At 43.0% G+C, this 16,401-nt stretch overlaps 1 protein-coding gene across 1 annotated transcript in view; it reads right to left on the bottom strand.

The window, feature by feature from the left end:
• The window catches only part of VIPR2 (vasoactive intestinal peptide receptor 2), an 81,144-nt gene extending 67,382 nt beyond the window's left edge, over window positions 1–13,762 (bottom strand). The window contains exons 1-2 of the mRNA XM_077809484.1: window positions 13,712–13,762; window positions 7,226–7,328 (exon numbers count right to left, since the gene is read on the bottom strand). Coding sequence (XP_077665610.1) covers window positions 7,226–7,328; window positions 13,712–13,762 — 154 coding nt within the window. The remainder of the gene's footprint in view (window positions 1–7,225; window positions 7,329–13,711) is intronic.
• Between the last annotated feature and the right edge of the window lie 2,639 nt (window positions 13,763–16,401).

Here is a 16,401-nt window from a genome sequence, read left to right as displayed (position 1 = left end):
TTGAAGAGCCCATTCAGCAACACTACAGTGCATACAGTTCATAAACTAGTGAACTCCCAAATCAGATGTGTGCATACCACCAGAATGCCCATCTCAGAAGTACAGACACAGTTCTGGCAGGCATTTTAATGCCAAGGTGAGTGAATTATGTAACAAGCTGTAACATTTCTTACCTCAGCATAGAGCACACTATTGGTGCATAACAAATAATAAGAATGAGAATTTACCTACAGCTGAGCAGTGCTCAAAAAGGTGCAAAGTTATTTCCAGCTTTCCTGAACCTTTTTAGTCTGATCCTTACAACCAAAAGCCTTAACAAAAGCGAAGGGACAAATATATAACCAAAGATAGGAAATGCTTTTTGAGAAAGTAAGATCTGACCCATGCATCTGAATGATCCCTAAATATACCACTATGGTATGTGTGTTCTGAATTGACACCTCAAAGAGATTTTACATGTTGCTCAGTTAGAAGGATGATGCTAGATTCTATAAAGGAATCCGTTAGGAACAAGAGTCAAAACCCCTCCCTCCTTTTCCAGCATAATTTAAACATAACTAGTCATGAATTTCTATTGACCTGCTTTTCTTCATGGCTATAGGCTGATGTCACATCCTCTTTTTTTCTACTAAAACTGCTCACTTACTGTTGCTCTTTCTTAATGACCTTTATGATCTGAGGTTTAGAGCAAGGCTGATGATGAGATTTTCTTAATGTAGGACGGCATTTCAGAGGACTTTTCATTTTCATTCCACCCATCTTATATTACCACATTTACCTTAAATGCCAGTGAAAAAATGCCCCAGCAGTCTATTGTTTGAACTGTATATATGAAGTAAACTATTACAGAAGAAGACGGCATAAAACAGGACTTTGGAAGTAGGAAAATCACAAGGAAGACAATGATAAAAATATAGCACAAGCCCCCTCCCAGATATAAAGGTGTCTGCACCCTTTAGCAGTCAAGGTCACAACTGATTAAGTCCTGGAAAATTCTAGCCCTGTTATAGAGGAGCACTTTCTTAGAGCTCCCTTTGAAAGTACTGGGGCCATATTGTGCTATTTGGTGTTAAGTGGAAATGTGATCAGTGGAAAAACCTGCTTAAAAATGGATAATGCAAGAGGTTTCCAACTGCTAATTTTCCATCAGTCAGCTTTCAGTTTAAGACTAAATTTCCCAAGATGCCTTTCACTTAAGTCTCATTTCCCACCAAAATCAGATGCAAGCCTCTTGAAAGGGTCATATTTCGGATGTCCTATTCTGCCCTCAAACAACCATGCACAGCTCCCACAAAAGCTCTTACATATCGTGATGATGGGCAGAGCACAAGGAAGAAAACAGAATAAGACTAGCAGTGAATTAAGCCTCATAAAGAGACAAACTTTCTTGCCAGGTGAGTATACTCAGACCCACAATGATTAAATATTTAAAAAAAATGTTTAAAAATATTTTAAAAACACCTACAAGGTTTAGTGTGTGGTTTCCACAGCTGGAGAAAATTCAGTTTGAATTAGGCTCAAGCATAACTGCTTGTACACCTTTGTACTTCCCAGCCATATTAGATCCATTGTCATAGGCTTGACAAATGCAGCCTTGACAATCTAACTTAAAAACTTTTAGAATTGCTAGTACTCAAGCAGCAATTTCTTTTCCAGTTTTTCTCATGAAATTATCAAACAAAATAAACCTTTCTTCAACTGAAAATTTTGAGCTGTCTACAATCTTAACATATTGAACAATCATAGTAGTCTGTTCCTTGTGAGGACAATCTGGCGTGGCATCAACAATGATTGAAAAATACTTGGCATTTCAAATTTCACCAAGAATTGTTGTTTGTACGAATGACACACATAGCTCAATAAACTTGTTTTGTATGCATGTGGAGAGATAATGGACTTGCATGTGCTTTTGACTCTCTTGTGATTCTCAAACACGTTTAATATGCTCTGATAAAAGTGGGTCATATTTGCTGAGGAGCTCAACTATGCCTAGGAAGTTTCCATTTGCACGATCACCAGTACATTGACTGGAACCAAAGAAAGCCAATCCCCGCTCAGAAAGAAAAAGGATGACATTCAGGATGTGCTTAAGAAGTTTTTTCCAGTTATTAGCTTTTGTAGAGAGTTCAATCAAGAGTAAATTCTCAACTGAACTTTCAGCTGATGCTGCCCTACTGCCTGATTTCCATGAAACATAGTTTTCTTTGTGTGACGTAGAACTCTCATGTGATGGTATTCGGTCTTTCAACTTTCTCCAACCTCTGTTGATGCTCCATCCTGACTGATCAGAGAGAACTGATGCATTTACAGCACTTTTGTTCAAAATGTAGCAGGGTGCACAGTACAGAGATTGTTTTTCCGTACTCCAGCATAACCAGTCTTTTGTGTAGGTCTCACCATTTGGAAGAGTTTTTGTCAGCAGACGAGTAGGGAAAGCATGTATATCAGCATCTCATGGAATTTTACTTGGAATTTCAACACAACTAATTTGAAGAAAAGATTGCATTTAGGCAGCATTGCTCTTGCCACTAATTCCAATGTCAATCACAGTCAAACCTGTAGTACTCATGACTTGCTCTTGCTGTGTAAGATCTACATCTTCCTGTTGTTGCTGAGTTTTTTGTTCATACACAGGCTCTTCTGCTGCATCTGTTACTGTTGGCACATCTCCTTCTTGACTATTGTCCTCAAGTTCAAGTATTGGCACTGAAATATCACCTGTTGCAGTTGTGGAGTTTTCATTATCTGTAGCATCGTTTGCTGGGTAAGGTGTGTTTTCCAGTGGTTTGAGAAATGAAGTTATTGGCTTTGAGCTCTTAGCTGCTGCTATCCACAGTTGAAATATTCTGCTGTAAATAAGTAGCTTATCTACACTTGAAATTTTCTACTGTAAACATGTACACAAATGCTGAAAAGACTTAAAACGAAGGAATACTAATTAAGAACACAACATGACACAGTCAGACAGGTTATTATCCTTATCACTGAATCAAAACTCAAGCATTCAAAGTATAATATAACAGGCTGAGCGGAAGACAAAGGGATGACATATATATATATATATAGTAAACACAGACACGGATACAGAGGGATAATGTTAAAAATTTAAAATGTGTGTCCTCACAAAACTCACTATACAAGATCATCCTCACAAATTTTCACCTTGAATCTGGGCCTATAGACTACAAAAGCCTATGATGATGGCCAAGCTACCAAGCTAGGGTTCAACCAACCAACCAGTCACCTCTTTTAGCTACCATATGAAGATAATAATGAGGAATTCTCATACATAAATAATTCTTTAGTCAACTAGACATAAAACTATAAAGACACTAAAATGTAAGAATTCTCTACCTTTCAACACGCACTTGATCCAGCACCAGCCACTAGTAGTGGTTTGTCACTTCCACCCTGGGCCCCAACCACCCTAAGGATGGCCCTGGCCCTGGGGCCTGGAATTTCAGGCCTGCACGGGATCCTTGTTATTCGCATAAACTGTGGATTTGTTCAAAGGTAGCATTTATAGAATTTATACAGTGTTCGACTAAGAGAGGGCATGGTCCACAATATTGATTTGTTGACCCATGAAGACCAAGGATCTTCCTGGACTCCACAACCAAAGATTATGGGTATAACGCAAAAATTACTGGCAGGTGCTTTGTATGGCCTGTGTTGTGCAGGCGGTCAGACTAGACAATTGTAATGGTCCTTTCTGACCTACCAAAAACAAAATCATGACTCTATATTTCTTCTCCCTTTCACTGTTGATACACTTCCAGGCAAAAGGAGAGGCTGCCTCTCCCAGAGGGAATGAAGGCCTATCCTAAGCAATCTCATCACTTGTATGGCAATCAGATTCTGGAGAATTGTGCCCAGGGACTCGGGGATCAATCCTATGCCCATTCATGTCAGTGGAAAAATTCCCACTGACTTCAGTAGTGCAGGGCTCAGTGAGTTTTTATTCCCCAAGTGGGAGTGAGTTCTTCCATTGCTGACTAAATTTCAGTCAATGGGGATAGGCGGTGTTGTTGGACCCATGTCAGTCCCAGGATATTAGAGACAAGGTGGGTGAAGTAATAACTTTTATTGGACCAGCTTGTCTCTCTCACCAACAGAAGTTGGTCCAATAAAAGATATTATCTCACCCACCATGCCAGTCAATGGGGAAGAATTTTAACATTATTATGACCTTGGTGTGACAGGTAGCAGATACCAAGGTCAGTCAGAAAGACGAAGCAAGGACCATGTAGCCAGCCCTCCTGTTCAAAATAAGAAAAATATTTTTATTAATTTATTTTAATTAAATAAACTTTAGAAGTTTGATTCAAATTTAAGTCAAAGGCTTCAGGCAGTTCGTATTTTAACAAAGCCGACTAGCCCATCTCTAATTAAAACCATTTGAATATATTAAGTATTTACTGTTAAGTAAATTGCAATAATTGGTGTGTCTGTGTGTTGCCTTCCTGTTTATTGCTTCCTGTACCTGTTTGTTTCTCGGCTTCTGATTCCTGAACTTTGCATGCGTGTGTGCGCATAGCATTGGGGGTGTGAACTTACTCAGGGCCTGCTGCTATATGCCGGCCATTTGGACTGTTACGTTTTGTTCATACTGTTGCTGACTTAACTTGTTCATGGTTATTACATGTTTTGATTAACAACCTGCATTGCTTCAATTTCCTGGTGTTTTGGGATTGCTGTTATGGAGTGCATCAGAGCATAACACAAATGTAGTTCATTAACAAATCAAGGATTTATTTCAGTGAGGGAGCATCATTGTGAAGGGTATGTATGTCTGAGTATAGAAGATTCCTTAAACTAGGATATTTTGCTCATGAATAGAGACAGTTTATTGGTGCATCAAGGACACACATATAACAAATATTTCTAGATATGCAAGGGAATATTATTAGCCTAGAGTGCCATTTGGCCAGTTTCTTGGTAGAAGTTATCTTTAATATCAGATGTAGACATAAATTATCCAAGGGTGTTAAGCATACACCCAGTAAATTGGTTTCGTTCCCCTGGATGTATTCTCCAGCCTAGCACTTAATTACATACGCAAGCCCTTCTTCTATCGCTGGGTCCCCTCTGCCCCGCTGCACTGAATCAGTACTGTCAGAAGTACTGCTTCCTTACAAGGCATGAGAAGAAGCATGCAGAGTCCTTTTGGGAAACCACCACTGTAAAATAGTAGGAGTATTGGAAGAACCTGTTGAAAGGAAACCCTGCAGAAAAGTCAAAGCATCACATTAGCATTTCCTCTCCAAAAGCCAATGGCAGCTGAAATTCACAGCAGGGATCTCCTCCTTGGACCAGCCCAGCAACAATGAACAGCACAAGTGGACTTGGAAGTGAACTGAGCTGGGATTTTTAAATAGCTCATAGTGAATTTATTAATGTAAGATTAATTATTTAAGCAGGCCTAGTAATCATTTCACCATTTGGCTACGCACTAGTATTTTTCATGTAACAGGGTTCTTCCTTTAACACTTATTTCCATAAAACAATTTCACCATGAATACGGAATCTAGGAGTAGATGAATGGTTTCAGTGGGAATTTTCTTGGAACAGATATCCATGTCCATGAGAGTCACTGTTATTACAACTGCACTTCTTCTAATGCTTGAGCCAGATTAATCAAAAGGAGAAATGATAGAAAAATATATTGCTTTTGACTGTGTTACTGCAGGAAATGCATATTTGAATATGTACTCTAGGGGTCACACACTGAAATCTAAGAGACCTCCAGGGGATCATGAAATAGGAGTCACGGTAAAGGGATATTGCTGACACCTGGTAGCTTGGCAAGTTTTGTGGCATTGAATCCCAAAGGCATTACACAGGGCAGAAGAAACTCATTACGCACCACATGGCTCAATCAGAGGGAAATCCCCATACCATTATGGGAGATGTAGTCCTCGAGGGAGCACAGTCCATAAGAGGGAATTAGGGCCTCAGCCACAATTCCACAAGGCCATGTGCTGATAGTGAAATGCAGTTTCATGTTTTGTTGAACTGATTCAAAATGAAATGCATTGTATCAGATAAAAAATGAAATATTTCAATTCAGAATATTTAATTTCAATTTTCTCAACTGAAAATAAAAACATTTCCACATGAAAATTTTTGATTTTGTGGAAACTGCAAAATTCCTAGCCAGCTCTAGAAATTAACTTTTTGCCACAAAGTAATAGCTCTTTTCCCTCTCCGAGCCTCCCTGGAGCCCACTGTCTTCTAAACTTCTAAGTTCATCTCAAGCATCATGATGGGAATTGTGGATAGGCTGTCTGTTCAAAAAAGAGATTTTTATGGCAGCATGTTTCCCTTTTCATCAATAGAGAGAGTAGAGAGCTCTTTCCCTTCTGGAGCTTCTGGCCATAGACCATTATACAAATATAATATAACACTAATAATTTTAATGAAAATATAAATATAATAAACATATTCTTCCAGCTGAGGAACACCTTACCTAAAATGACAATAAATTTTTTTTTAAACAAAGTTCTTACTCAGGGCTTCCCTTCTAGGTCCATGCTACAATCTGCTTTTCCTTTGCATCACTAGATTATTTATTGTTTTCACACTGAAAACACCAGGGTATATTTCTTACCTTCATACTGAAAAGTATGTTTGCTCTGTGAACTGGTGACCTTGTCAGAGGCCCCTACTTGCAAGGGAAATATCATACATTTTTATTTGTTTTCTGATTATCTTACCTTCCACTCACATTACAACTGCAGAGAAAATCCCTTAAAAGCTTAAAACAGAAGAAAAAAAATGGAACTGGTCTCCTCCTCACGAAATCTAATTATAGGTCACTTTCTTTCTCCTCTCTCCTCCACCTAGGTACAATAAGCTGCATGTGTATATTTTAAACATTATTGTACCCAGAACATTGGGGTGGTGGTGTTTCTTTTAATAAAACTGTATGGTCCAAGTGCACCTGTGGCATAGCTCCATAGATTTCAACGGAGATACATCAAGGATGAATTCGATCCTGTATCTGAATTGCCTTGTGCATCAGAACATTAATTAGGTCTCTCATCCTTAGTTTTTACTTTCAATACGAAGTCAGCATGAATTATCCAATTCATAAAAAGTACAGTCACAGCACAAATAAATTCTGAAAATGTAATTTTAACTGTCAAAGAAGTTAATCAGTGCTGATGAATAAGGATTTTTTCTTTGCAAGCTGTCTGTGCATTGCAGCACATCTTTTTCTTACCTTTAAACGCCACTCTTTTGACACTCTTTAGAAGTTCCATACATCTTATTTCCTCCTTATGAATCTCCAGCTGAAATCTGCATTCTGGGTGGATGCCATTCACCTGTTTAAAATGAACAAACAGGCTTGGGTCTTAAAGTATTTTAATTAAAATATTCCATGATGGATGCAACTACCAATCAAAGAATCCACAATTTTTATTTGTTATTTTAAGCTCTTAAGAGTGTACTAGGTGCAGTCCTTTCTCAAAGTCTATGCATTTTGGCTTTTCAAAATGAAACATTAAAATAATGCTCTTCCATAAAAAGGAGCCCTCCACAACTCCTTTCTGAAGCATTCCAAAACCAATAGTGTCATTTACAAAAAGAATCCTTGACATCATAAATAGTGTATTTACCAACATTCTTCTGAGTAACTTCCCACCTCACCCGAATAGAAAGACAGTGTGTCAATCTGTACTCCAATATAACATCCTTAACTGGGAGACAAGTACATTTTTGATTTTTAAAAGAAAACTGCTTCATTTTTGAATTTGCTTTGGGTTTGGGTCACAATACTTCATTACAGATTCTTTGATTTAAGCAAGTAGTATGCAGTGGGAAACTCATTTTAAAACAGAGCTGCGTTGTTTTCATTATTTATCCTTTGCTTATAGTACTGCCCACAATATACCAGGCATTTTCAAGACAGTCAAGAAGGGAGGGTCCCTATCCATGAGCACAGACAGTTAGGTAGACTGAGGCTAGAGGAAAGGGAACAACAAATAGAGATTTTTTTTTATTCAAGTCAACAAGATTCACGACAGGCAGCACAGTAGCAGAACTGGAGGAATGAACTTTAGAAGCTCACACGATGCACAGGAGAGTCAGCATGGAACAGGTGACTGTGCAATAAATTAACAAGCAGGAGGGTAAGGGTGGAAATGTTGGCAGAGTTGAGGGCGTAGGGACAACAGAAAATATTTAGGAATAATAATACATTTTAGTCTTTAGGAATATAGCAGTGAGATTAAGCAAATGAAACAAAATTATAAGGCAGTAAGACTTTGCTGAACTGTTCAATCAGCTGCACATTTTATAATTCACACACAAAGTGATGGTCTCTCTCTCCCCTCGTCAGCAAAGATTTAGTAATAGAGTCGTGTAATGAGGTCTAATTTACAAAACACCATTACTTTTACTATGAAGTATTATAAATAAGTGAGAGCCAGGATGGTCTTGGCTTTAAGGCAGTGGAGTAGGTCAGGAGATCTAGGTTCAAGTCCTTGCTGCGCTGCAGATTTCCTGTTTGACCTTGGGCAAGTCAATTAAAACCAGATTTTCAAGAGTCAGAGCATTGGATGTTCTATTCAATCTGGCCATACCATCACAGTGGAAGTTCATGAGTGTTAAGCACTTCTGAAAACTTGGCCCTTGTTCTCTGAACACCTCATAGGCTTTGTCTACACAGCAATGTAAGCCTAGGATTAGTGGGACTCGAGTCTGCTGACCCATGTCACGAAACCCTGGGCTTGAGCATCTACACTGCATTTTAACCCTAGGTTAAGGATTTTCTGACCCATACTGGAACCTAGAGCTCTGGCGTCCACACTGCAGTGCAAAGACCCAAGTCAAAGTAACCCTATCCCAGAGTGCCTTCCTCCCCCACAGTGTTGACACTCTAGCCCTATGAATATGTTGCACTGTGGGAAAACTCTCATGCCCATGTGCACCTGTTCTGAGGATAATTAGGACATCAGACTCTAGGGCTGTCAAACTATTAAAAGGAAACTGCGATTCTTAATTTTTTATATAATGGGATGTTCAGTGAAGGTGTTTTTGTTTGGTTGTTTTTTTATCTATTTATTTTTGTCTGTTTGTTTTGAAGTTTGACATAAAATGTAGGTTTCAGAGGAAAAACAGAGACACACCCCAGTCTGGCTGCTTCTGGCTGCAGAGCAATGAAGCGCATCCCCTGGGGTTGGGGTGCTCCAGCACGCTCAGAAATCTCTTATCCCTGCCCCTGCCGCACCCTGGGAGGCAGGGATAAGGGATCTCCAGGAGGCTGTGGGGAAGTTTTGGGGCCGGTTCCCACTCACCACCCTTACAGTGCATTCTGCCAGGGCACCTCTGCACACACAGCCCCATGGTAGGTGCGGGAGAGGGACGGAGAGTGGAGTGGGGACCAAGTGGCTGCCCTGCATGGAGCGGGAGGAGCCAGCATCCTGGGGGTCTTTCTCCCCCAGCCATGCTGAGCCAGTAGCTCTGCCACTCCCTCTCACTGCAAGGCAGCTGATTAGTTCCCGCTCCACACTCTGGCCTTTGCTCCCAGGGGCTGTGTGTGCAGGAATGCCTGGGTGGTATGTACCAAAATCTGGCTGTATTCTTGTGACCAGCTGTCTTTGCAAAAATCTTCTTCTGATCAGTCTTCTTTGAAAACCCTGCAGGCTCTCTGATAGTGTGCTTGCAGACCGGTGTTCAGCAGAAAATGGGTTAACACTGACCTGAGCGGCTGCCTTTGCGAACAGGTTTGGCTTCTGTTTGCAATAGCATGCAACAGACTGGACCACAGATTGTCCACTTAGGGAGGACTAAGGAAGTTCCCCCAAGGAACTTGGATACATCCGGAGGACTTCCAGGACCCAAATCAAGCCTGGGCTGTGTGCATACAGGAAAGCAATAGGGCTCGAACTCAAAGTCCCAGTTTAACATGGGCTCGGACCCTCAGCCCTGCAGGACCTTGGACCCTACCTAGGTCTGAGTCCCAAGTTAACACAATTGGTATGCGGATACAAGGGTTAGACTTGAGCCCAGCCCGAACCTGGGCTTACATTGCTGTGTAGACATACCCTTTAAGGCCAGAAGGGACCACCATGATCGTTTAGTCTGACCTCCTGCACATTGCAGGCCACAGAACCTCGCCCACACAGTCCTGTAATAGACCCCCTAACCTCTGGCTGAGTTAGTGGAGTCCTCAAATCATGATTTAGAGACTCTAAGTTACAGAAAATCCACCATCTACACCTGTTTAAACCTCCAAGTCCCCGTGCTCTATGCTACAGAGGAAGGTGAAAAACCCCCAGTGTCTCTGCCAATTTGACCTGGTGGAAAATTCCTTCCCAACCCCAAATATGGTGATCAGTTAGACCCTGAGCATGTGGGCAAGACTCACCCACCAGGCACCTGGGAAAGAATTCTCTGCAGTAATTCAGAGCCCTCTCCATCTAGTGTCCTATCACCAGCCATTGGAGATATTTGCTGCTAGCAGTCGCAGATCGGCTACATGCCATGGTAGGCAGTTTCATCATACCATCCCCTCCATAAACGTATCAAACTCAGTCTTGAAGCCCGTTAGGATTTTTGCCCCCACTACTCCCCTTGGAAGGCTGTTCTAGAACTTCACTCCTCTGATGGTTAGAAACCTTTGTCAAGATAAACTTATTTCAAGATAAACTTATTGACAGTCAGTTTATAGCTATTTGTTCTTGTATCAACATTGGTGTTTAATTTAAATAACTCCTCCTGCTCCCTGGTATTTATCCCTCTGATGTATTTATAAAGAGAAATCATATCTCCCCTCAACTTCTTTTGGTTAGGCTAAACTAGCAAAGGTCTCTTTGCAGAAGTAGGTTTTCCTGATCATCTTAGTAGCCCTTCCCTGCACCTGTTCTGGTTTGAATTCATCTGTCTTAAATATGGGAGATCAGAATTGCACACGGGATTCCAGATGAGCTCTCACCAGTGCCTTTATAATGGTGCTCTTACCTGTCTCTACTGGAAATACCTCACCTGATGCATCCTTGGACTGCATTAGCCTCAGTTTCCCATCTGTAAAATGGAAATATTACTTCCTTTCTCCCACCTTTCCTCTATATTTTCTATTAAAATCATAAGCTCTTCAGATCAGGCACTGTCTCTTACTCTATATTTGCACAGTGCCAAGCACCATGGAGCCCTGATATACGTTAGGGTTTCTAAGTGTAATAATAAATAAAATAATAATAATAATAAAAACCTGCAAGTATTATTATTTTATTATTACTAATTATCTGCATTTTAGTAGCACTCAGATGCCCAATCAGGATTGGGGCCCTAATGTGCTAGGTGATGTATAAACCACTAGGAAGATACAGTCCCTGCCCCAATAGCCAAGAAACTGTCAAAATAAATGAAGTGTATTTTGTGATGTGTTATCCTGTTTTATAATGTGTTGATTTGCCAATTTGAAAAAAATCAGTAATCTGCAATATGCTTTCTACTCATTATTTATTATTAGTGCTAGTGTGAATTGCAAATAATTTACTGGAGAACCACTAATGCAGAGTGTAAATCATACTGTAAACATTTTGGCAAAGAAACTTATGAAAAAACAACTTCAATCACAGGATTGAAAGGATTCCACAAACTGAGATTTAATAGAGATGGTTACTCCTTTGAGAAAATACAATTATATAGTACCTAAAGACTATAACTAATGCAATACTTTTTCAAATGTCCACTGCATGTCAGATATGTAATAACATCCATTTTCTAATACAGGAACCAGTTTAATTCAGATTTCAGAGTGGTAGCCGTGTTAGTCTGTATTCGCAAAAAGAAAAGGAGTACTTGTGGCACCTTAGAGACTAACAAATTTATTTGAGCATAAGCTTTCGTGGACTAAAACCCACCTCATCGGATGCATGCAGTGGAAAATACAGTATAAATTTGTTAGTCTCTAAGGTGCCACAAGTACTCCTCGTTCTTTTTTTTTTTTTTTTTAATTCAGATCTACTTTATCAGAGTTAAAAAGTTTAGTGCCCAATCCTGTGCAGTACTGTTGCTTGGTCTTTTAGGCTCTCTTTCCCCCTGTTCTACCAAAGAATGGTTTACATAAGTAGTCAATATAGACCTGTGTTGTGATACACACCTAGCTGGACTGCTATAGTTTAGTGTCTGTCAGCATTCCCATAAATCAATCAATTTTTCAGGCACCTGAGATACAATAATTTTACCACAAAAATTTACTTCTAGCAGCCATTTTACATTTACCATCAGTATGACTTATCAAGTTTGGTGCATAGACTGTGTTTTTAAATTTACAATGCAGAGAAGATAACTGTTCTCTGTTGGCCGATGCTTTTGTGTGTCTCCATTTAAGCCATGAAGTAGTTAATAAAACAGTCAATAAACAACATAATTTTGATTCAATTAAAACTAGGAAGGTTTTACAGCAACTAATTTCATAAGGATTTTTAATGAAATTATTATTACATGCACAGTGCAGAAGTTAGTTAAACAGCATCATTTTTTCAGCTAGACCATAATAGATCAACACACTCCAGTGAGTAAAACTCTTTAGCCATAAATAATAACCACTTCCTAACTGTCCTCTGCGAATACTCTAAGAACGTCTCAAACCGCTGCTGGGACCATTTCCCGTTTTCATTTGAATAAAAAAAAAGAAAATAAAAATACATACAAATAATATAAAGTGCCAAATTATGCTCCCATTATATTGGTGTAAATAAAGGATAACTCCGTTTAAATACATTACATTATTCTGGATTTACTTTGGTGCAAATGAGAGCAGACTTTGACTCTGAGGCTTATTGAAACCCACAAGGGGAAGAGTGTTCAGATTACTACTGGTTTTCACTACTCCACTGCGCTAGATATCGCAGCACATAAATCCCAAATGTCACTCACTGCCGTCTCTCCCTTGATGTGCACAAACCGGCCCGCTGAAGATAAAAGGCTAGTGACCTTGACGAGTAAATACTCCAGCGGTGTAATTAATGCAGCATCAGCCCGATGATGGATCACTCTACATTTGGCCCCACGCCACATGTTCGCTAAGAGCTCGAGTCTCCTTCTCTGGAGTTAAGTGGGAGCAGGATCGGGACCCAGGTCTGTTTAATTTAACTACTGAGTGGGTTAAGTCATTTGCTTCTCAGTGAACAGCTTGGACGTTGTCAGGAGGCACCCAAGCAAAGGGCTGCTGTAGCGCCTGCCCCGGGGTGCACCTGGCTGGGATGGGCACAGCCCGCTCGATTATCCCGGCGTTTACACTGGGCTCACACAGCCCGATCCTGTAAAAGCGGGCGAGCCCCTTCACTGCACGAACCAGCGACGCCACACGCCTGCTCCTTTCAAGCTGAACCCAGGCTCTTGTTCCCCGCAAGTCGGCGGGGGGGGGGGGGTACAAGAGCCCCCCGCTCGCCCCCAGCAGCAGTTTGCCCGGCAGAGCCTGGGGTCCGCCCGCGCGGGTCACAGAGGACTCGCACCGCACCGCCTGGCGCGCGGGGAGCCCCCCGGGGACACGCGCGGCGCTGCGGGCTGACTCTCCGCACGGGGATTGCGGGGCGAGGTCTCACTCCTGCCCCGCCGCAGCAGCCCCCCGCCGGGGAGCGCGGCTGCAGCAGCCTCCCTTTGCCGCTGGCAGGGCAGAGCCGCGCTGTGCCCTGAACCGGGCTCCTCTGCCCGCAGCCAGGAGCCCCGGGCGCCCGGAGGCGAGCGGCGGACTTACCGGCCCCACGCTGCAGCAGGCGGCGAGGAGAAGGAGCAGCAGGTTCCTCATCCCGAGGGCGCCCCGCGAAGCAGCACAGCGCGAGAGCGCTCCCGAGCCAGACACATAGGGTCCGCGGGAGAGCCGCCCGCAGGCCCGGGACCGAGCCTCCCGCACACGTGGCCAGCCGGCACCTGCCCCGGCTGCTGCCCCTCAGCCAGTCACTCCCCAGGTCCCGTCCGCTTGCTCCTGCGCGGCCAACTTCCAGCCCAGACTGACACCACCTGCCTGCCCCGCTGCTGCTCCGGGCGGCTCCGCCTCTAGGCTCTGGCTGGCTTCCCGCCTTCCCTCTCCGCCTCTGCCCGCCGCTTCCTTCCCTAGGAGGAGCAAGGTACCTGCCTCTATGGGGGGCATGGGCAACTACCTCCCCCGACAGCTCTGGCCACCTATGGGGGAGCATGGGCAACCCTCCTGGCCCCAGAGAGCCCTGGGCTGCCTATGGGGGGCATGGGCAACACCCTTGCTTCCACAGAGCCCTGGGCCACCTATGGGGGGGCATAGAACCATAGAAATGTAGGACTGGAAGGGACCTCAATAAGACATCTAGTCCAGTCCCCTGCTCTCAAGGCAGGACTAGGTAATAACTAGACCATTCCTGAAAGGTGTTTGTCAGCCTGTTCTTAAAAACCTTCACTGCTGGAGATTCCATAACATCTCTAGCTTAGGAAGTTTTTCCTAATGTCCAATCTAAACCTCCCTTGCTGCAATTTAAACCCATTGCTTCTTGTCCTATCCTCAGAGGTTAAGAACAACAATTTTTTCACCACCGCCCCCCCGGTAAATAACCTTTCATGTACTTGAAAACTGTCAAGTCCGCCCTCAATCTTCTCTTCTCCAGACTAAACAAACCCAATGTTTTCAATCTTTCCTCATAGGTCATGTTTTCTAGACCTTTAATTATTTTTGTTGCTTTTCTCTGGACTTTCTCCATTTGTCCACATCTTTATGAAATGTGGTGCCCAGAACTGGACACAATACTACAGCTGAGGCCTTACCAGGGTGAAAGAATTACTTCTCCTGTCTTGCTTACTACATTCCTGCTGATACATCCAGAATGATGTTTACTTTTTTTGCAACAGTGTTACACTGTTGACTCATATTTAGCTTGTGATCCACTATAACCTCCAGATCCCTTTCCACAGTACTCCTTCCTAGGCAGTCATTTCTCATTTTGTAGTGTGCAATTGATGGTTCCTTCCTAAGTGGAGTACTTTGCATCTGTCCTTATTGAATTTCAGCCCTTTACTTCTGAACATTTTCCAGATCATTTTGAATGTTAATCCTATCCTCCAACACTTGCAACTCCTCCCAGCTTTGCATCATCTGCAAACTTTATAAGTGTACTCTCTATGCCATTATCAAAATCATTGATGAAGATATTGAACAGAACTGGACTCTGGACTGATACCTGCAGGACCCCACTCAATATGCCCTTCCAGCTTGACTATGAACCACTGATAACAACTCTCTGTGAACATTTTTCCAGCCTGTTACGCACCCATCTTATATTAGCTCCATCTAGATTGTATTTCCCTAGTTTGTTTATGAGAAGGTCATGCAAGACAGTATCAAAACCCTTACTAAAGTCAAGATATACCACATCTACCTTCCCGCCCCCATTCAGAAGGTTTGTTATCCTCCGCGAGTCCTGCGCCACTGCTGGGATGCATGGGTGTGACATGATCCCTGGGGTACAACCTGGAAGGGTGGGACAGCTGTGTTCCCTGCGCTTTAGCCTGGGCTGTCGCTCAGAAAGCAATGCCAATGAGAAGCAGCAACCCCCCTCCAGGTGCTGTGATCACTCAGCCATCAGCATGTGGAGCCCCACACCCAGCTGCATTACATGTATGCTTGCTGAGCTACTCATGAATCATACACAGAGAGGCACCAGCCAATCACCCCAGCCTTGCACCCCAGAAATATAGCATCTTTTACTGCTCAAGACTCCCTTGGGCAGTGCAAGCTCATTATTAGCTTGGCACTCCAGTAAAAGGGTAGTGGACGTGCAACAGCTCTTGTTAACCTGAGCTGAGATTCCCCAACCACTTCAACCAAAACCCCAGTGTTTTAGGTAAAATATAAAACAGATTTATTGACTACAGAAAGATTTTAAGTGATTATAAGTAGCAGACATAGAGATCTAAATTGGTTACCCTAAGAAATAAAAACAGAAACACAATCTAAATTCTAACTTCAACAGACTAAGCAAGATTTGAATCAAGCAGTCTCTCACCCAAATAGACGTTACAGGCAGCTCACAGTTCCAGACTGTACCCTGGGGATCCCATCACAATGAGCAATCCCCCTTCTTTCCAGGGGTCTGTGCAGAGCCATCCCGAGCAATTCTGGGGCCCTAAGCAATGCCCCCATGGGGCAGATGTGTGTGGGGCCCCAGGCCTCTGCTGGGGGGGAGCGGGTGGGCTGGCCCCAGGCCTCCGCGAGGGGGGGAGGGGTTGGCTTGGAGGGCAAGGAGGAACCACCCCCCAGCACTCACCGGCAGCACGGCTGAGGCCGGGTTGCTGCACTCCTGCTGCCAGTGAGTGCAGGCCCAGCCTGGCTGCAGAGCTCAGGGGAGTGGGGGAGGAGCAGGGGCAGGGCTGGGCCTGTACTCACCGGCAGCGGGAGTGCAGCAGCCGCCGGTGAATGCTGGG

Source organism: Eretmochelys imbricata, chromosome 2, assembly GCF_965152235.1.
Source record: "Eretmochelys imbricata isolate rEreImb1 chromosome 2, rEreImb1.hap1, whole genome shotgun sequence".
Lineage (NCBI taxonomy): Eukaryota > Metazoa > Chordata > Testudines > Cheloniidae > Eretmochelys > Eretmochelys imbricata.
Note: the sequence above shows the minus strand (reverse complement) of the source record. Positions and strands in the feature narration are given on the sequence as shown.